Source organism: Clupea harengus, chromosome 15, assembly GCF_900700415.2.
Source record: "Clupea harengus chromosome 15, Ch_v2.0.2, whole genome shotgun sequence".
NCBI classification, from domain to species: Eukaryota; Metazoa; Chordata; class Actinopteri; order Clupeiformes; family Clupeidae; genus Clupea; species Clupea harengus.
This window is the reverse complement of record NC_045166.1, coordinates 16,296,190-16,318,226: the sequence shown is the minus strand read 5'-3', so window position 1 is coordinate 16,318,226 and position 22,037 is coordinate 16,296,190. Positions and strand designations below refer to the sequence as shown.

Genomic DNA, 22,037 nt, shown 5'->3' with positions numbered 1-22,037 from the left:
CAAACTGGGTTTTGCGCATGCGTGCGCATGCGTAAAACCTTTGAGCTGAGCTCAAAACGCATTGAAAAATCATGTAGGTGAGGCACACAGTACCTCTGCCTCAATGAAGGGGGCGTGCAAGAGCGCACCTGTCAGGGTTATGCTGGGAAACGTTGCTCTTCTTCTACACTTCTACTTGACGGCGAAAATGGAAGATTTTATTGCTAAGCTGAAGCAGTTCTCAAAACTGGACTTTCAGTCCAAACGTGAAATGATTAATAATGGGAGACCAATGCCGGAGTTAAAAGGTATGCTTCAAGCGACGGGACAGAAGATAACTCGATCGACTTCTCACATTCAAAGCCAAATTGCTTTGAAGATGTTTGGAACCTCAAGAATAAATTTGGTTTTGAACTTACAGCGGCAGCTCCGTTGATTTCCCATTATTTCTATTGGGATTGTTTTATGTCTATGTGAAGCCATTTAACATCACTCAAGTGGTTATGATCACTTGGAACCCAAGACTGCTTTTTATTGGTGAGCTGATTTTGAGAAATTAAACTTAAATTGTAGGTAAGTTGTGTTTCTTGGTTGCAATGGTTATCCTGTTGCTACGTTAGCTAATTAGCTAGCTAAGGACACTTAATAACCTTACGAGTTAATCGGAAGAGTTCAATTTGCATGAAATGATAGCTGGTCATCTAGCTGATGTTATAGTCTCCTCGATTTAACTCTTAAAATTATAATGGGAAAAGGTAGAAACCCTCAGGGTGCTTGTGCAACTTCGTAAGAAAGAGTTCATATTCAGGAGTTCATATTCATGAGTGCATAATATTTACACATGAGTTCATCACAAGCTAGCAGCTGCCTACTGTATGCACCTTACCTATGTGTGTGTAAAGAATGCTGATATGAAAAACAACCAGTAGTCAATGTGAAGGCTGCCAATTGAATGGTGATCTTAGATACTCTATCGTAAAGGCGCCTATTAACGCCCCAGCTATTAAAAACATTTATAGATCGAAAAATCTTTAATCAATCTTACATATTTCAGTAGCGGTGGGTGTCTAGATTAGGACTGGTAACTTGTTTGGATTTCAACTGAAACGGGTTTTCAGTTTTTTTCTCCGTTGTGTAGACCGACACGCAAAATTAGCTGATACAGGAGGTGGAACCCATTAACAGCCTTTCTTTCATATATATATGTCTATGGAAAGCTCTATGACCCTCACAAATTCTCGTTGCGAAATCGAATTCGTTCAGTTCGTTCCATGAGGGTTTGTACACACAGAAATAAATCGCTGTCTAGTACACTAAATAACACTGTACTGCAATTTTTTGCACACATACAAGTTAAATACCCCCTTTGGGTAGGAGCGTATGGTGTTTAAAATCCGTTATCCTGGTTGATATAGAAATCAATATTAAGTAACATGTACCTGCGTGAGGCTGTTTGGGCGTTAATAGGCGCCGTTACTAAATTGGGTTTATGTATTTGTAAATTTGACTCTGAAAAAGTCAGTGCCTCACCAGCCACGAACCTCACCGCACGTCACTGGTATGTAACTACATTAGTGAACCCGAACTTCCCAGTCCAACCCATAAGAACCACCCGCGACAACCCCCAGTCCATAGTGATTGGCTGTCAGAACACAACACAGGTATGGGCTGCCTAACCCCATATACTACACACCCCCTCTTAGCTAAACAGAAGTACACAAACATTTACATTTACATTTAGTCATTTAGCAGACGCTTTTGTCCAAAGCGACGTACAAGGGAGAGAATATTCAAGCTACGAGCAATAGAACCTGGTGTAACAATAAATAAATACTACTTTACATTAGAAATATAACAAAATGAAATAAAAAGAAAGAAAGAGTGCAGAAGTGTAACTGCTGTAATTGCAAGTTACGCACTAGTCGAAGTGCCAGTTAGGACGGGAAGTGCTCTCTGAAGAGTTGGGTCTTCAAAAGCTTCTTAAAGGTAGAGAGGGACGCCCCTGCTCTGGTAGTGCTGGGCAGCTCATTCCACCAACGTGGAACTACAAATGAGAATAGTCTGGACTGCCGTGCTTGCACAGACGGCAGTGCCAAACGACGCTCACTAGAAGAGCGCAGCATCCTGGGTGTAACATTTGCCCTTACAAGAGCATTTAGGTAGGTGGGAGCAGAACCATCAAGCACTCTGTAGGCAAGCATAAGTGACTTGAACTTAATGCGAGCAGCTACAGGCAGCCAGTGGAGGTCAATGAGTAGCGGGGTGACGTGTGCCCTCTTCGGTTGGTTGAACACCAGACGCGCCGCCGCGTTCTGGATCATTTGTAGTGGTTTCACCACGCAAGCCGGCAGGCCCGTTAGGAGGGCGTTGCAGTAATCAAGGCGTGAATTCACCAAGGTTTGCACCAGCAGCTGGGTGGCATACTGGGTTAGGTACGGCCTGATTTTGCGGATGTTGAATAGCGCAAAGCGGCAGGACCTAGAGACAGAGGCAATGTGGTCCGTGAAAACAAACATATTCCATGTAGTATTGCTATCCTCAAGTAAACATTGAATACATTATTTAACCCAGTGACTGAAAATAAATCATGAGATCATACAGCTAACAACATCGCCAAGCTGTACCAAAGTATGTAATCCTGCAGTGGAGTTGGCAGTTTCAAGTTTCTTCCGGCTCTGGTTGTCTTGCCTGTGCCAGTCTCTGTGCCTGGCACGTCATGTGTCCCATTCTGCCTTTGCTCTAGCCTGACGATGTCATACTCATAATTCTAGTCAGAATATGAGTCTGGTACTGCTCCATTGGGCTGTGATTATGGGGCGTGTTTCAACCGAACCAGGGAAAAAATGCCTTTTCGCTCAATTGGATAGACCTACAACCAATCAGAGCGACGTAGTCGTCATCGGGGCCAGCTGATAAATTAAACTTTTACAGAATCCCGTAGGAAGGACGGCAAAAACATATTTTCGATCAACAAATGCCTTTTTTGCGTTTCTCTGTACCTTACATTTACATTTAGTCATTTAGCAGACGCTTTTATCCAAAGCGACTTACAAGGATGTATACACATTTTTACATTTACACTGATGGCACACTGCACATCAGGAGCAATTAGGGGTTCAGTGTCTTGCTCAAGGACACTTCGACAGGGAATTGAACTAGCAACCTTCTGATTACTAAACGACTTCTCTACCTCCTGTACCACTGTCGCCCCCAGTCGCCCCCCTGTACCTCTTTCAAAATGAATGCGCTGTCGATATCTTCTAAAACATCTCTATCTACACATCTACATCTCAGCTCTCCAGCGGCAGCCATGTTTGTTGAAAACGAATTCAACCCAAACGATCTTTGGTGACGTGGTTGATTTACGTTACGGTTGATCAACTGTCCATCATCGTATAAAGCCCGCCCTGACAATTTGATTGGTCTGGTAAAGTTTTTGGTCGGGCATATTTTCTCCCCAACGGAGCAATGCCAGACCGAACTTTCAGACCTCAAATGTTGTGGGCGGGGCTTAGTTTGTCTGGTACCCAGGCTACCCTTGTTCACTCTCCTGTTCGGAATCAGATTCTGGGCCTGCGGTTTCATCATTGTCTCCATGCGCAGCAACTTTGTCAGGCCTGAGCTGCCTGTGATTTCTCCTGTATCGTGCTCCTGTTGGTGTGATGTCATAGGATCTTGGCTCATTCCTGATTCTCTCTACTGTCGCTGGGTGCCATCCTTTTGTTGTCTTCATGCACACTCTCTCACCCTCCTTAAGGCGGCGTCACCGCTTCCTCCCTTTGTCATAGCTGTGCTTTTGGCGAAGCTGCTGTCGTTTGAGACTTTGCTGGACATCCTCTGGTATTGCAGGTGTCAGGGCTGCCTTGCTGGCAGGGAGATCGGACAGAAGGACATGCCCCATCAGCAGTTGAGCCGGTGAGTATTTCAATCCTGTGATCGGCGTGTTTCTGAAATGCAGGAGAGCCATGTGAGTGTCAATACCCGTCTGTGTCGTGGCTTTCAACATGTTCTTCACTGACTGAATGGTCCTTTCAGCCAAGCCATTTGACTGTGGGTAGGCTGGGCTAGAATGCGTTATCTTGAAACCCCATTTCTTTGCGAACTGGGCCATCTCGGCACTGGCAAAGGGTACATGATCTGCAATCAGCTCAGTGGGTATACAATGCCTAGCAAAAACACCCTTGAACTTGGCTATAACAGTACCTGACGTCTTGTCTGCCAACTTCAGGACCTCGGGATACTTGGAAAAGTAATCCACTATTAGTAAGAAGGAGCGTCCTTGAAATTAAAAAAAGTCAGCCGCTACCTTCGCCCATGTTGTATCGGGCGCTGCGTGAGGAAGGAGGGGCTCCTTCTGGTTGTCAGGCAGCTTCTCTTGGCATGAGGGGCATGATTCAACCATCATTCTGACATCCTCTGTGAGGCCAGGCCAATACATCACAGCTCTGGCGTGCGCCAGGGAGCGCTGGATGCCCTGGTGTGCAGTGTGCAGCCGCCTCAGCATCTCAGCCCTGAGGCCTCTGGGGATTATCATGCAGAGGTTGACCATTAGCAAGCCATCTGCAATGTAGATGTCATTCTTAGCATGCCAATATGGCTGTGCTTCTAGTGGAAGGCTCTTCTTCCTGTCTGGCCACCCTTGCTTGTGAAGACTCACCAATGTCTGCATCTCGCGGTCGGTCTCTGTTGCTGCTCTCAAATGCTCCATGACAGACCCACCCAGAGGAGTCATTGCACTGATGTCATATACAACCCTTTCGTCCCCCAGCTCACAGTCTTCTTGCGTGGCATTTGGTGGGACAGCTCTGGAGAGCGTGTCAGCTACCGCCATGTCCTTGCCAGGGGTGTAGGTGATGTGAATGTCATACCTTTGTATCTGGAGTAGCATTCTTTGGAGGCGGGCGGGTGCCCTGCCCATAGGCTTGGTGACTATAGCTTCCAAGGGCTTGTGATCAGACTGGACTTTGACTGTGACGCCGTAGACATATTGGTGAAACACTATAGCCAGGAGTTCTTTCTCAATCTTAGCATAGTTCTGCTCAGCTGTAGAGACGGCTCTGGATACAAAAGCTACAGGACGCTTGCCCTGCATTAGTACTGCTCCCAGGCCGTCTTTGGACGAGTCGGCTTGTATTTCAACTTCCTCTTGTGGGTTGAAAAACTTTAGCAGTGAAGTGTTGGAGATGGCTGTTTTCAGTCTGCTTGCTGAGTGCTGCTTGGTGCTCTGGGTGCCATTGCCACATCATATCTTTTCTGAGCGGAGCAGTCAGAGTGGCTTCGTGTGGGATATACTGGGCAAGGTGGATTTGGTCAGCATTGAATTTCACATTCAGTTTGACAGCCCTGTCCATCACCTGTTGTAAGATGTTATCATGTTTTTCCTTTGTGGCTGCTGCTATTATCATGTCATCTGCAATAATGTGGACTCCAGCAATCAGGGCCGGCCTTTCCAACAGGCGACATAGGCGGTTGCCTAGGGCAGAGTTTTTTGCGCCCCCTTCTATATCTCCAACCAATATTTTTTGACATTCAAAATAAATCTAACATAAGGGTAAAATGAGCCAAAAATCAAAAGAGGAAGGGGTAGCCTACGTACCTCCTCCTTGGTGTTGTCAGAACATGCTAGCACATTGAGGGGTATGGTTTAAGTGTGTGTGTCCAAGTAACGTCGAAGAAAGAAAGTATGAAGAGGCAAAAGCCATCTGGGGCGCAATTCGAAAAAGAAAGGAAGAAGAAGAGAAACGTGCCAAGGAGAAAGGTAAATCCTTAAATCCTGTTCTTAGCCAAGAATGAATCCCAAATAAGAAAACTTTCATGAAAGCCAGAATTGCCCCGGGCACTTTAGTGGAGTTACGAAGAAAAGATGTACCTTATCATTGAAAGCCTTCCTACTCCACATCACATATATATAAAATTCAAAAATTATATGTCCATTTATTATACATTATACAAAAATGACATGATTAAAATATTGAGGGCCAGCCAGTCATAAATTACACCAGGGGTGCACAGATAAAGCCAATAGCTAGTGCAACAACACTACAAATATCTTACTCGTTGCATAGCACACCCATTAAGGAAGACAAACACGGCAACTTGTCAACAAGTGAGGAATATTGGTGAAAATCCAAGTGTTGTATTGTCCACTTTAGCGAATGGATTGTATGTAATCTTGCTAGTTAGCTAACGCTAGCCAACCAGTAACGTGTGACGTTCCTTGTTATTGCCATTCAGTTGAAACATCAGGCTGTCTTTAGCAAAACATAGTGCAAGTTCAGCTGTACCCCAATTTGCGTAATTTTAGTTGTGTCATGAAATTGAAATTTGAGTAATTATAACAACTTTAGTTTTGGTGTAGCGAGCTAGCCAGTTTAATTAGACATGATTCAACTAATCAAGAGTTATGCATCTTGGAATGAAAAAAGTATGTCAGGCTGTCCAAATACACCAAAATGCTTGGATTTTTTTCGGGGGGGGGGGGGGCGCCAGGAGCGAAGCTTGCCTAGGGCGTCAAATGTGCTAGGGCCGGCCCTGACAACCCCAATGATCAATGATCAACAACTCCATCATCCATCTTTGTCTCTCGGTTGCCATCGTTCACTGTGTAAGTGGACAACAAGACCGGGTAAATAAACAAACCAACGACTTCAGGGCTCCATTCGTCGTAGGGGCTTAAGTTAAGTCGATCAATTGTCCCATTAGCCAGTTTAAATTACAGAGATGATTGAGAACAGGATATATGGTTGTCCACGGCTGATCCGCCGTCTAACTAGACTAAACCTATCAGGGCAAGTGCGCGTGCCCGTCCTACTTCAAAAGGGGGCAGGGTTGATCACCAAAACCATGATTTTTTTTAACGGTACAATGGTACTAAACTCAAAGAAAGAGCCTCTTTTTTTCTCCGCTGGCGAGCAGGAGATGATCATGAACGCTTATGAAGAATACAAGACCATAATCATAGCCAAATCCAACACCACCACTGCTGCGAGAGCAAGACAAGAAGCTGTGTATGGGGCTGTGTATGCGGGGATATCTATGTATGTATAGATTACGGCAAGTGTGATCTGGTACAGTGGGTAGCGCTGTCGGTTAGTTGTTGCAAGGTTGCTAGTTTGAGTCCCCTCACCTCCTTACTAAGTGTAGTTTTACATTTCCTTGTAAGTCGCTAAATGACTAAATGTACATTTATTAATAAAAAATTCAATAAATTGAAGCAGTGAAAATAAATTGTGTGTATTACTCTCTATTCCACCTTAATCATTTTCTACAATAATGATATGCTATGGTGTACTAACAACACTGTCATATCATTATGAGTGCTTTGTTCTAGGGATCGCCGACACTACAAAAATGTACCACTCGCAAAAAACCGCAAGACAGTCAATGCTCGGCTATTGCGTGTGGTGTTTGCAATAAATCGCTCGAAAAGGTCTTGTAAATAAATTGGTTAAATTGAATCGGTAGCGCTCATACAAGAACTCATCATGATGGAATAATGGATCTTGGCGATTGCGAGGAACTCTCTTCCTATGAAGCGCCAATCTAACTAATATCGCTCCTTGGTCAATGGGATCTCTCCTTTTTCCGGGGTGTGGCAAGCTTATCCAGCTTCACTTAAATTAGCCTGCGCTGGAGCAGGTTGGAGCTAATTGATGCGTTGCTATAGTGATTTATCTATAGTTGCTTCCACGAACCGAAAGGAGGGACTTATATTATCTCATCCTGAAAATTATCTCGGTAACTCGCTAAACGAGCTACGACGAACGGGGCCCAGATGTCATGGGATAGTAGGCAATCTCTAAGGTCGTCTTCGACAAAAAACGTTACTCCACCTATTGTTCTGGCGGTGAATTACTTTGCAACACGCGCAACCCTTAGAGAACCATGAATTAAAACGAGTCCATCGACACAACTGCGTGAAAAGCCGCAGCCGCAGTTGCAGAACCATGCGCCGGCCTTAAAGGTTACTGAGCAATGCCACAGATACTGATGCTCTTAAAGTACTGTGAGATTAAGTATATTAAGCTAATAAACAACTGTTAATGTACGTTTATACTTTGAGTGACCTTTTTATATGAATGATGGAAACATACTCCACATCAACATGGACAGAGGAGAAAAGAATATAACACATCTCATCAGGAACGGCAACTTCTTCCTATCTATACAACCTGTATAGGTACTTCCTGTGTTACATTAAAAGTACAGGACACAACACTGTGTATATGTGTCCTTGTCTTGTCCTATGTAGGGAATTACCAAAAAGGGCAATTGCAGTTGCTTTCACTTCACTGGTTGGCTTATGGAAGGCTGTGTTGCTTGATTTTGGATGCCTTTTTAAATGCAAAATAATTTTGTCAAACATATTTTGCCTGAGTTTTGGCCAAACCCACTCGCACATGGTGACTCGGCTCGGTCCTGTTATACCCTGTCTCATGGAGTTTTGTAGTTTTTCCAGATGCCCAAAGTCCTCGACCTGTCCTGTCTTTGACAAAGATTGATTTGGATGCTAGCCAATCTCACGTCAATAAGCCTTGGAAGTTTGCAACCTTGAACTCCGCTAGCTTGTAATAAATTACATTACACTACAACAATGTATATAGCCTGAAAATGCGAGCAGTATCTCAGCAACATTAAAATATGTCATTCTTTTTTGTGTTATTCTTTGGTTATGTTAGTGTTCATGTCCAATGTCTCAATAAATAAAACTACGCAGAGTAATATTTGTGTAAGATCTTACACTACCTTGTCAGTCTACATCCTTCTGTCTTTATCTTTGCCTGTTCCATATCCTTCAGCTTGTCAACAAATACACATGTACACTGTCCATTAGGTGGTCTCGAAGCGTGATTTTTATTCACGACAGTGGTGTAAAAGTGAGCTACACTCTGCAACTTTAGGGGGAGCTCAGCAGAAGAAAACACTATTTCTTCCAGAATTGGGCTTTAACTTACCTTTATTTTAACATTACTTGCTTGGCAGGCAACTTGTTTCATTTAAGTCCTTGAAAGAAAAAATCACCTGTGGTCTGGGTCAGGTTACTGTCACTGGCATCTTAACCAGACATCACTGAAGAGGTCAGTAGTGGTTGGATTTGAATGATGGGTGCATGGGTGTGATTAGGAATTTGTCAGCTTGACACTAAACTCCATCAAGGTACACATACATGAACCATTATACACGTCTGTCACACAAAATTCACATGGAACTAGGAGGTTCATGCAACACTCTTTAAAGGCTCAGTGAGTAGTTTTTTAGTGGCATCTATTATAGTAATGGAATACGAATCATTGTGTTTTCGTTAGCATAGAAAGAGCCCTTTACATCTTCCACCATGTTGTGCCACCATATTTCTACAATAGCCCAGCATAAATTAACCAAAACACGGGCCCAAGATAGGGCTTTTCATGCTTTTATGGGATTTGACAGCCACGGGAGGTACTCACACATGCTTGTAAAGGGAGGGGTATTCAGCTGGTTGCGATTCAGCAACCTCACCACTAGATGCCACTAAAAACACACAGTACCTTTAACTCCACTCCAGAGCCGGGCATGTAGACCTCCCGTAAGGCCATGTAATTTATGTGTCCTTGACTCCCTGTTTGTTTACTTTATGCCCTTTCATTTATGTGACCTCATTTCTACATTCTTCATCTGCATTACAGGTGAAATAGAACTTAAATGCTTTTTCTTTATGATGTGATTATGTGTTGTGTTCTTTTGAAGATATTTAGCCACATTATTTTACTCCACTTGAAAAAACTCCTACAGAATACTGACATAATGTTATCAATGTGTGGTAATTGGTATTAATTAAGAAAGCATGTAATAGGGTAATGTAAGACATGCGATGTTTTATAAAGTTTGAGGCTCTAATGACAATAGAATTAAAATAGAATAGAAATGTAATTGAATTAGCAAAATAAATGATGGAATGAACCAGAAAAAAAATTGCTTTAAGAAATATTTATTTGTTATTTAAGTAAATATAAATATATTAAAATAAATACTATGTAGACATCTACCATCCGCACATATTTCCTTTAACATTCAATATATTGAGCGCTTGTGTACGCAAATAAATAAAACTAAATATATTACATTCAGATTAAATATATTACATCCAGATTAAACATTCTATGTACATGTTCATTTGAAAGGAGAGCCATTATTCATTCCGGTTTCTCATCTTCCACATCACTGTCCTCTTCGTCACTGCTGGAGTCTACATACAGACAGATGGTCGCCTGAACAGGGTAGTTTCGGAGCAGCGCCTCGGCGTCCTGATACAAGTAGTCAAAGCAACGGGACCGGGGCCAGAATAGTCTGCAATAAACCGCAAATTGTACGTTATAAACCATGTGAACAACCGCCAGGGCAAATAATGTTGAACTGCACAAGAAGATAAAGAAATTTACTCCGAAAAACAGCAGTGATAAGGTCTAATCTAATGCCTTGAAAGTGAATTTCTGCATGGCAAAAAGAAAATGTTGACACTCACTTCACTGGGTGTGCGACCTGTTTGTCCGCTTTGAAACCGGATGATGTCACCGTCGGTCTCAAGTAGGGCTGTGAAAACAATAAGAACATCTTCAGCATTTGGTCACTTGATGGCTTTGTTGCCTACTAAGAATCCATCATAGCCACTATAAACATCTGATGAAATGTATTATTTCACTAGTTTCGTTTGTGTTGAGAGACAAGCGCTACAGATGAGTGACAAGATTTTAAGGCACTACTGCAAAATAGTGTTCTGATTATGCCTGATATTGAATTACCTTATGTGAATCCCGTGACTGCCTGCGCTGTTCGTTAATCCATGGTCTCCACAGAGAGGTGGGCGCTTGAGAAGCACACTTGGAGGAATATCCAGACAGAACCGCCACATCACCGATGTTTGCAGTAACGGTAAAGTTATCCATGTTTCCAAGGAGGAGAGAGTGTAATGTTAATCCTCGGAGAGAGACTGAACGAGTAACTTGCCGAGTAAAAGGCGAAGTGAGGTTTTATAAGCGGAAGGGTCCCTGCGCCAAATTGTGTTTTGACACCCTTCAGTAGGCCAGCGCGTGTTGCGGAGGTGTGCTGCGTTCATTTGCCAAGCATGGCGTGTGGCAGAGGTGCGCACGGGCCTTTGTGTAGAGGTGTCAACTCACACTTCACCAAACCGGGATGCAAACGAAAGGTTGCGTGCAAGTTTGGGGGCGAAATTAAGTTTGAGGCATGTAGTGGGACATCCAGGGCGGCCGTGTAGGCTACTTTGAGAGAGCACTATCGAGGAAACTTGTTTCTTTCATTTTAGTTTGGTGTAAATTGAATTACATCAAAGGAGCATCACATGTTAGGAATGGACAAAGAACATTGATGGCAGTACGAAATGGCACATTTAAACATGGTTTTGTCAAACGTGAGAGCGAGATTAATGGGTTAGATCTGACAATAACAAACAGCATCATATCTCGTGACCTCATCTTAACTCCGAAGATAGGTTCTCATGGAAAAGTGTGAGCCGTCGTGACACAAACTCGCGCTTGACTGGGTGTGAAGAATGCACACCTCAGACAGCGGAGCGTGAGGTCAGAACGTACGTGTACGGGTCACGACGTGTGCCTGCCTTGTCACTCTTGTGAGCATAGATCGTTCAGATAGGTCTTATGCCTAATTATTTATGCTTCAAGTATACTGAGTAGTATTTAATTTGAATCCGTTAAATGTATTGATAGTCCGACGGGCTTTGCCTGATTGCTGTGAAAATACAGTCTTTTAATGTTGATGTATTTTAAAGTTCTTGGGTGTGTGAGCTGTGCTTCAGCTGACCTCTCACCTGTGTGTGTGTGTTTGTGGGTATGCACAGACACTAACGGAGAGTGTGTTAGCTGACACAGTGAGAGGTGTTCTTCTGGGAGAAGTCAGTGAGTGTGTTTAAGGGGCTTACAGACTACATGTCAGAGGTTTAGACCTTGGTTCTCAGATTCACACACCCCTGACCCCTCATCTGAACTCTGTCTGTCTGCACAGCTGATGGCCCGTATTAATATCCCTGTTTTTATGTCTCTTTTGAGCTTTGCCTTCATTGAAATACAATTCCTGGAATGACTGGTGAAATTAAGTAAATATGATACAAAGAAAAATAAATAAAGATAAATAAATATTCATAAATGCATAAACAAAAGTGTGTAGTGCATGTGTTGATATAAAGTTATATTTGTGAATGTGCATCTTCAGAAAATATGTGACATACAGTGTATGGGGTTTAGTTACTATTCCCCTCTTGGCTTCACACAATATTCTCTTCTGTGCTTCTCCTCTGCAAGGCCTGGACTCTGGTTCACAGCATAACACATGGCCTCTCAGTTGAACTTATGTGCAAGTGTATATGTGAGGTTAGAAGTTTCTCAGTTTCACACATAGGTGACCTTTCATTTAAACCATGGTCCCTCACTGTCTGGGGGTTTGTTTGTGTGTGTATGTGTGTGTGTGTGTGTGTGTGTGTGTGCGTGTGGTTGGGGGTGGTGGTGGTGGTGTTGTGTGTTTGTTTGTGTTCACAGGTTGCAGGGCTTGAACTCAGGTTCTCAGGCTCACACATAGGCAAGCTCTCACTTCAACCATGGCTGTGTGTGTGTTTGTATTTAGAGTTTGTAGGGCCTGAACTCAGATTCTCAGCTTCACACACAGGTGACCCCTCACTTGAACAGTGAAGCATGCGTGTGTGTGTTTGTGTGTGCTAATGGAGAGTGTGTTATTCCACACACTTACAGGTGACAACTAATAGTGTGTGTGTGTGAGAAAGAGACTAGGTTCGTGGACTCTGGTTCTCAGACTTACAAACTGATAGAGACCCCTTGTCTAACCCTAACCCTATCTCTTTTCGGTACGTAAAAACGATTCAGCCTGCAGATGTCTCTTTTGCCACGGTGTGTGTTATCTGTGTTTTTGTGTGTGCTGTGTTAAGAGGGACATATTTGAAGGTGGTCTATGTGTATTTACTTCTTTAGATGTGATGCAGTCTTAATCCACATACTATGTGCACAGACCTGCTCGTTCTACCCAGTCTCATTCGTGGCTGAGTGATACCCTCCGAACGCAGCGCTCCAATCTCAGAGCGGCTGAGAGAAAGTGGCACAAATCTGCAGCACCGTCAATAGCTCGTCATTTCCTTCTTTCATCCCTCTCAGCGAGAGTGAGGTCTCCAAAATCCTAACAGGTAGCCGTCCAACTACATGCCCGCTGGACCCCATCCCATCCAATATCCTTCAAGCCATATCGCCTGCCGTCTTACCGGCAATAACACAGGTGATTAATGCTTCATTTAATTCTGGAACATTTCCTTCTTCATTTAAAGTGGCTCGAGTAACACCGCTGTCGATCCCACTCAGGTGGAAAACTATCGACCGGTCTCACTTCTCACGCTCCTATCAAAAACCATTGAGAGGGCAGCTTCCAAACAGGTCACAGAGTTCCTATCAAGGAACAATCTCCTCGATCCAAACCAGTCTGGATTCGAAAGCGGTCACTCCACCGAAACAGCCCTGTTGTCTGTGACAGAGGCCTTGAAAACAGCTAGAGCAGCAGCTCAATCCTCAGCTCTCGTCCTGCTTGACTTATCAGCTGCGTTTGATACAGTCAACCACCACATCCTTCTGTCCATACTGTCAAGTATGGGCATTTCTGGCAAGGCGCACTCCTGGTTTGAATCGTACCTCACTGGGCGCTCGTTCAATGTGTCATGGCAAGGTCAGCTGTCTGTACCTCACCGCCTCACCACAGGGGTGCCCCAAGGCTCGGTGATGGGACCACTTCTCTTTGCCATTTACACCACTTCGCTGGGCCATATTATCCGCTCGCATGGTTTTTCCTATCATTGCTATGCCAATGATACTCAACTGTTTCTGTCTTTCCCTCCTGAGGACACCACTGTCTCGGCACGGATCTCGGACTGTCTTGCTGACATATCCACATGGATGAAAAACCACCACCTTCAGCTGAACCTGGCCAAAACGGAACTGATGGTCTTTCCAGCCAAACAGGCCATCCACCACAACATCAGCATCAATATTGACTCCTTATCTCTTGTTCCATCCAAAACAGCAAGAAACCTCAGGGTCATTATTGATGACCAACTGACTTTCACGGACCACATTGCCTCTGTCTCTAGGTCCTGCCGCTTTGCGCTATTCAACATCCGCAAAATCAGGCCGTACCTAACCCAGTATGCCACCCAGCTGCTGGTGCAAACCTTGGTGAGTTCCCGCCTTGATTACTGCAACGCCCTCCTAACGGGCCTGCCGGCTTGCGTGGTGAAACCACTACAAATGATCCAGAACGCGGCAGTGCGTCTGGTGTTCAACCAACCGAAAAGGGCACACGTCACCCCGCTACTCATTGACCTCCACTGGCTGCCTGTAGCTGCTCGCATTAAGTTCAAGTCACTTTTGCTTGCCTACAGAGTGCTTGATGGTTCTGCTCCCACCTACCTAAATGCTCTTGTAAGGGCAAATGTTACACCCAGGATGCTGCGCTCTTCTAGTGAGCTTATTTGTAGTTCCACGTTGGTGGAATGAACTACCTAGCACTACCAGAGCAGGGGCGTCCCTCTCTACCTTTAAGAAGCTTTTGAAGACCCAACTCTTCAGAGAGCACTTCCCGTCATAACTGGCACTTCGACTAGTGCGTAACTTGCAATTACAGCAGTTACATTTCTGCACTTCTTTTTCTTTTTTATCTCATTTTGTTATATTTCTTATGTAAAGTAGTATTTATCGTTACACCAGGTTCTATTGCTCGTAGCTTGACTATTCTCTCCCTTGTACGTCGCTTTGGACAAAAGCGTCTGCTAAATGACTAAATGTAAATGTAAATGTAAATGTCACTCTACAATCAACAACAATTCACACCTACATCGAATAATCATGACAGTGTGAAACAGAGCTGGAATAAAATCCAGTGCTGGACACAGTTTCTGAAGCATGTTTCAGACAGCAATGCCTAAGAGATGACAACCGCAACAGAGGATGACTGACATCCATCTGGGCATCGTTATGTGTATATACTCAGATGCTGCCTTGATAACAGTTTAAACAAAGATACTGAGGACTTCTAAGGGCCTGCATTAGTCCACGTAATTTGCTATGAGGATGGATGATAGTTTTGATGAAAAACAAGGTAGCCTGTACAAAAAAAAATAAACAGAAATCTTAGAGGCACCATTGAGGTCAAAAATAATTCCAACAAACATTACTCAATAAAGCACTACATTCCTGTACAGTCTGTAGCATGCATGTCTGTCGCCTGTAATCCTTTCTGCCATTTTTTTAGGCGTTCATCATGAGGTATCATGTAACAAGCTCTCAACCATTTACGGAAAGATCGACCACAACCCCTCACGAGATCACTCTGGGTCACAGATACATTACATACCGTCACCGAGCGCCCCAGCCACAAAAGTAATTAGCTGAAGCGCAAACTGAATTTGTCTTCAAATCACAGGCAATATTTTCTGACACAGATCTCATTAGCCGACTACGTGTATATTAGATGAAGCACTGGAGTTCCTGACGTAGTATTGCATTTCAATATAACGACGTTAAATCGGAGGGAGAAAAGCTTGAACTTGGCTATGAAATATGACCCTCGTAATATCAGAGGATCGGAAAATAATTGAGATAATTATACTCTTACACCAGAACCTAATTTAACAATCCCTTTTGTACTAAACGTCACCAATGCTTGTATTTTGCTCATGATTGGCGATATCACCCCCCTGGCACAGCCAAGCAAGCGTCTCTAAAGCAAGACGTAACGAGCTTGCACACTGCGTTCAAGGGGAAGCTTTCTCGTTGGTCTTCCCATCGCCGGAGATGAATTCAGCAGTACCTTAAAATTCGGTTTTTCCTGCTTGGGGAATTGCCTTTCGACCAGTGAAGTGCGTTTCCTTGTATTGATACTACGTCTGGTTCAGAAAGTTGTGCAGTTTTATATAACTTCACGTAATTTGATGGAATTTGAAATGGAGTTTTGATGTACGTTTTGAGCGAATATGTTCATGTGGGTGAGCCGACCAACGGCAGAGAGCCGTTGAGCAACGCGAACAGACTGTGGATATAAATAACTTTGAGCAAAATGAGGATTTCAGGTCTCTGGACAGCGCTTCTCGCGTTACTGTCAATTAATGCTATATCCGGTTCAGGTAGTACAATCTTAACACAGTCTTTTTTATTTATTTTGATAGCCTTGATACTGCCTAGTGGCTTAGTCTATAAGTAAAGTTTGACATTGAAGCATTAGGGTGTTATACCAAAGTTTGGCAGCAAAACATATTTTGACCTCGTGATTTGCATTTTTCATCCGGCAGTGAAAAAAATAGGTAACAATCCGGGTCGCTTTGCCAATGCTACCCTGGTCCGACTCTCCGAGTATTTAAGCACGGGGTACAAGAAAGGCGTTCGTCCTGTGAAAAATTGGAGACAGTCCACGATGGTGGCCATTGACCTGATGGTGTACTCTATTCTCAACGTGGTGCGTAGAATGTGATGTGAATGCATTAAACAAATTTTAGATCCTTCATTTAAGATATGTGGCTGTGCTCAGTGGTCGAGTTATTGAATTGTCACACTCTCATTTTCTTCCGTTTTGCAATAATAAAGGATGAGAAGAATCAAGTTCTCACAACTTACGTGTGGTACAGACAGGTAAAGTAAACGAAACGTAATCAATCAATCAAATCAAAAGGTAATCAATCCAAATCAAAAGGGTTTCATCTTCAAGGGTTTCATCTTAATTTCACTGTGTATTATTGTGTGTCGTGATCTGTGCGCAGTGTCACAGACTTAGTTTTATAATGCGATGCACTTTTTACACATTTGATGCCTTTAGCAATGGACCGATGAATTTCTTGTATGGAACCCTGAGGATTTCGATGAAGCGAAAAAAGCGTCTATTCCCACTGCCAATGTGTGGGTGCCTGATATTGTCATCAACGAATTGTAAGTGTAACATTTCTGTAACGAATTGTAAGTGTAACACTTTTGTAACGAATTGTTTTCTATTTCTCTCATATTTGCACATGAACTGCATGTGACATAAATCATGCTGTACTTTAAATCTGAAAATTATTTAAGGAATTAATAATTAATGTAATTATGCAAATTGTTGCAAATGTTTTTGTCAGTCCTTGTACTAACCATAGTTTCTCTGAAATCAAATACTTTGTAGTTTAATTTATGTTTTTGAGTATGAAATACAAAAATAATATTACTACTTATACAATATTTTTCAATATTATTATTTTCCAAGTGTACAATGCATACAGCCACACACCACAGAGGTAGAATTTTGTTTTTAGTTACATTTTTAATAAAAAGACATTACTAATAAACTCCATTTCTTTCACATGTGATACCCTCCTCCAGTGTCGATGTGGGAAAATCCCCTGACATCCCATATGTGTACGTGAGCCACGACGGACTGGTGCGCAACTACAAGCCCATTCAGGTGGTAACTGCCTGCACCCTAAACATCTACAACTTCCCTTTCGATGTCCAGAACTGCAGCCTCACCTTCCAGAGCTGGCTACACACTAGTAAGGACTTACTTTGGTTACATCAAATAGGAAAGTCTCACACATTTGTACATCCACACCATTGAGATACTCTCAATACAATACTACTAGTTCTGTAAGCCATGAAAAAATAACATACAATATCTGCTGATCAGGATGCAGGCTGCCTCTAGTTGGGTTGTTGTTAGGACAGCTAGGACAAAATGTTAAGTAACTAAATGTGAAAACTTTACAATGCATTACACATCACATTGCCTACACACCGACTTGTATAGTCGATTTCTTAACTGGGAGTCTAGTTACTTTTCTAATCTCTTGTTTGTTCCCCAGTAAACGACATCAACATCACTCTGATGAGAAGCCCGGAGGATGTGAAGGAGGATAAGAGTGTGTTTATGAATCAGGGTGAATGGGAGCTTCTACACGTCCTCTCAAAGTACAACTCCTTCAGCCTCGACAACGACGACTACTATGCCGAAATGAAGTTCCACGTATGAGCAGCACTTCTCCTTTTTTTTAAGCAGAATTAGTAGACATGAATTTGGAATGATGCTGCTTAAAATCTTCACCGGGATGCATGGTACATATCCTCATGCTAAATTGAATGTACTTAAGTAGGTTTCCTGTGAAAACACACACACACACACACACACACACACACTCACAAACTCACACTCACACTCACACATACACACACACACACACACACACACACACACACACTCACACTCACACTCACACTCACACATACACACACACACATAAACACACACACACTCACACTCACACATAAACGACACACACACACACTCACACATACACACACACACACACACACACACAGGTGGTGATTCGCCGGCGGCCTCTGTTCTACACGGTGAACCTGCTCCTGCCCAGTATATTCCTGATGGTGATGGATGTGGTGGGCTTCTACCTGCCGCCTGACAGCGGAGAGAGAGTCTCCTTCAAGATCACACTGTTGCTGGGATACTCCGTCTTCCTCATCATCGTATCCGACACGCTCCCCGCCACTGCCATTGGGACACCTCTCATAGGTAAACCTCTTTGTCAAGTTTATTTTGGTATTCACACTTTATTTTAATTACTGTGTCCTGGAGTGCTGTGTACCTCATAAATCCTAATTAACATTTGATTTGAGGTCTGTGTCCTGGAGTAGTGTGTACCTCATAGGTAAACCTGAAGTACTTTTTTGAAGATCTTAATTAACATTTTATTTGATTCCAGTGTTCAGGAGTAGTGTGTACCTCACAGGTAAGCCTCCCATTGAACCACAAGTAAAAGGTTATTCAGGTTACAGTGTAGTTAAAGTGACTCTTTAATGGGGAAGTGCATTCCAGGCACACCTCCAATGGACGACACACGTGCAGTTGGTTTCAGATTGTAAATAAAAGCAGTCCTCCCAGGTGTGCATTCTGTGGTGTGTTTAGTATGATTTCTCCACCCCCTCAGGTGTGTATTTTGTGGTGTGTATGGCGCTCCTGGTGATCAGCCTGACGGAGACGGTGCTGATCGTGCGGCTGGTCCACCAGCAGGACTTGCAGCCGCGCGTGCCCAACTGGCTGAGGCACCTGGTGCTGGAGCGGGCCGCCACGCTGCTCTGCGTCCGAGACAAACACAAGTTCTGCTCCAGCCTGCTGGCCTCTTCCCCACTGCCGCCCTACACAGAGAATAACATACACACAGGTACTACACCACACACACCATACACACACAAACACTCTCTCACACACACACACACACACACACACACACACACACAGAAGAGAATAACATACACACAGGTACTACAACACACACACACACAAAATAGAATAACATGCACACAGGTACTGCAACACACACACACACACCCCCCCACACACACACTCACACACACGCAGAGAACAACATACACACAGGTACTACAACACACACACACACACACACACGCTGACATAGCATTGATATTACTGTTATAAAGACCTCAGAGAGAACATGCATTTAGAACATGCAGAAGAAGGACAGAGAGTAACATGCATAATGGTATGGACAAGACCTCAATATACCCCATATATGTATGACATGTTGTTCAAAATTTGAAATTCTTCCACTTTTATCCAAAGCGATAAACCATTCTTCCTCTTCTTTCCTTTTTTGTATGGGGTCACACAGCCTCCCACTGTACCCACCACCACACCTGCGACGTTTCCCGAGACCACGGCCGCAGCCTTGGCCTGCCCGTGCGTGACCCCACCCCGCCCGTCATGGACAACATCCTGCAGGAGGTGTCGTGCATACGGCAGTACCTGGACAGGCGGGACGAGAGCCGGGACGTGGCTAAGGAGTGGCTGCAGGTGGGCTACGTGCTGGACGTGCTCCTGTTCCGGGTCTACCTGGTGGCCATGCTCACCTACAGCATCACACTGGGGACACTGTGGTCCGTGTGGCAGTACGCCTGAGAAATGAGTGTGCACACACACACACACACACACACACACACACACACACATGCATGCAACACAAACGCATACATACGCACACATACACACACGCAAGCACACGCATACACACACACACGCATACATACACACACGCACACACGTATACACACACATGTAGACCATATGATGTTAGCATACCATCCAAACCTACACACAGACATACACGCACGTACAATTGCTGTACACACATTCTCTCTCTCTCTCTCTCTCTCTCTCTCTCTACACACACCCACACCACACAGAGATATATATACTATGTTCTACCTGCCTATACACAGACATACATTTGCTCACACACACACACACACACACACACACACACACACACACACAAGGAAGAGGATACAAACACACATTTACAGTAGGCTACTGAAAATAGTGCGGTGAGATTATTTTGAACATTCCACCACAGCTACAGTTGTTTGTTGTGCCTATAAAGTGCTGAAAAAGACAAATAAATAAATAAATAGAGATCTAGAACTTTGTTAATCCTGTGATGGTGATTTTTCTCCCATTGGCATATAGTTTTTCATATACTTCAGGATACCAAAGAGTTTAGGTGTCAGGTCTAGATAATCTTTTTGTGCTTTTGTGAAATTGAAGCCAAATATCAGTATATCAGTGTTGAAAAATGCACATATATATATATAATGAACAGAGTTAAGCCTTTCAGTATAATACATATTTATAGTGAACGAGGAAAGGTACTGTGTGGAGTGTGCCTGTGTGAGGATGGTACTTAGACCAGTAAAGAGATTTAATGTAGTGCTTCTGAATTCTATAGCAAAGGCAGATAACTGAGATTTCAAGATTTGATTCCAAAGATGGTCAATGTTTTGTATACTATACAATCTGTCACTGTTATAAATAAGAAAGTTTACACTCCCATGTGTTATTGTGTCAGTAGACAATAAGATAAATAAAGTACAAGGAAGACCACTTTACACTCTGGCGCTTCATCTGTCAAAGTTATTGTTGATAAATCTTTTGATTCTAAAGTGTGGTTTATCCAGCATCCAGCAATCCACTGAGAAAAACATGCTTTTAACTGTAGAAGCATTAATGTCACACTATGTATTTCCTGTAGATAAAGCTTAAATGTGACTAATAGATGTTCTTATTTCTGTGTATGTTTAAATATGATGTTTGGTGTTCACCCAGACCACTACAGAATTGAGTGGTTTCTGTAAAATATGTGACATACTGTATACTGGTAGATACTGGTTCTATTATGTATTTAATATATTTAATAATAATATAATTAGATCTAATAAATACTATGAAATAAAATCAGTTTGCATCAAGACACTGGAGATATTGTGGAGCATGCTCACAGAATCCAGGTGGAAAATAAGTATTTCACAGCTAGCTGGTTGGACAGTAATAACTTTGTAAATAATTAGTTTCATCCTGGATTATCCTGGTTCACCATCATCAATCAGAGGTGCAACCTTTGCTTGTGAACTCTGACCTCGGTCATACAATTAGCTTTGGTTGAGTTCCCATGTAGGGGTGTGAGCCTTGTCACTGTCCTAGTGTACATTAACACGTTAGCACCCGTTACACATTAAAACAGACTGCAGGAGCACAGAATGACAAGTTGCGCTCGTTGACTTCATGGGGAAAGTGGGAGTTTAGAGGAAACTGATGGGAAAAGCACAAGGAGTGACTGATTAGGTATTCCATTTTATGTATGAGAGCTGCAAGGGACAGCACTTTCACAAGGTTTTCCACCTTTTAAAAGCAGGTGTAAAACGTGAAATGAAAAGGCACAGCGTTGCGTTCTTTGCGGACTGGCCAAGCCACTGGGCTCTCTAACGTCCGTAACATCTGGCCATCAGTCACAGTCAGAAAATCAGAACCCTCAACACATACTTGCCGCTGTTGCGGTGAAAATGTGCACACTCAGTCAGAGTTGACAAATAAACAAAAAGTGCAGATCTTGCTTGTAAACCCTGACCTCGGTCATACACACTCCACAGATGATCCTACCACTGATTCAG

At 43.2% G+C, this 22,037-nt stretch overlaps 1 protein-coding gene across 1 annotated transcript; it reads left to right on the top strand.

The window, feature by feature from the left end:
• The first annotated feature begins 11,080 nt into the window (after positions 1 to 11,080).
• Positions 11,081 to 20,043, top strand: htr3a (5-hydroxytryptamine (serotonin) receptor 3A). Its single transcript, XM_012835565.2, has 9 exons — positions 11,081 to 11,096; positions 16,328 to 16,491; positions 16,620 to 16,664; positions 16,849 to 16,958; positions 17,385 to 17,554; positions 17,864 to 18,024; positions 18,378 to 18,588; positions 19,004 to 19,237; positions 19,706 to 20,043. The coding sequence occupies exons 1-9, from the start codon at positions 11,081 to 11,083 to the stop codon at positions 19,990 to 19,992; spliced, it is 1,398 nt and encodes a 465-aa protein (XP_012691019.2). The 3' UTR covers positions 19,993 to 20,043.
• The last annotated feature ends 1,994 nt before the right edge of the window (positions 20,044 to 22,037 follow it).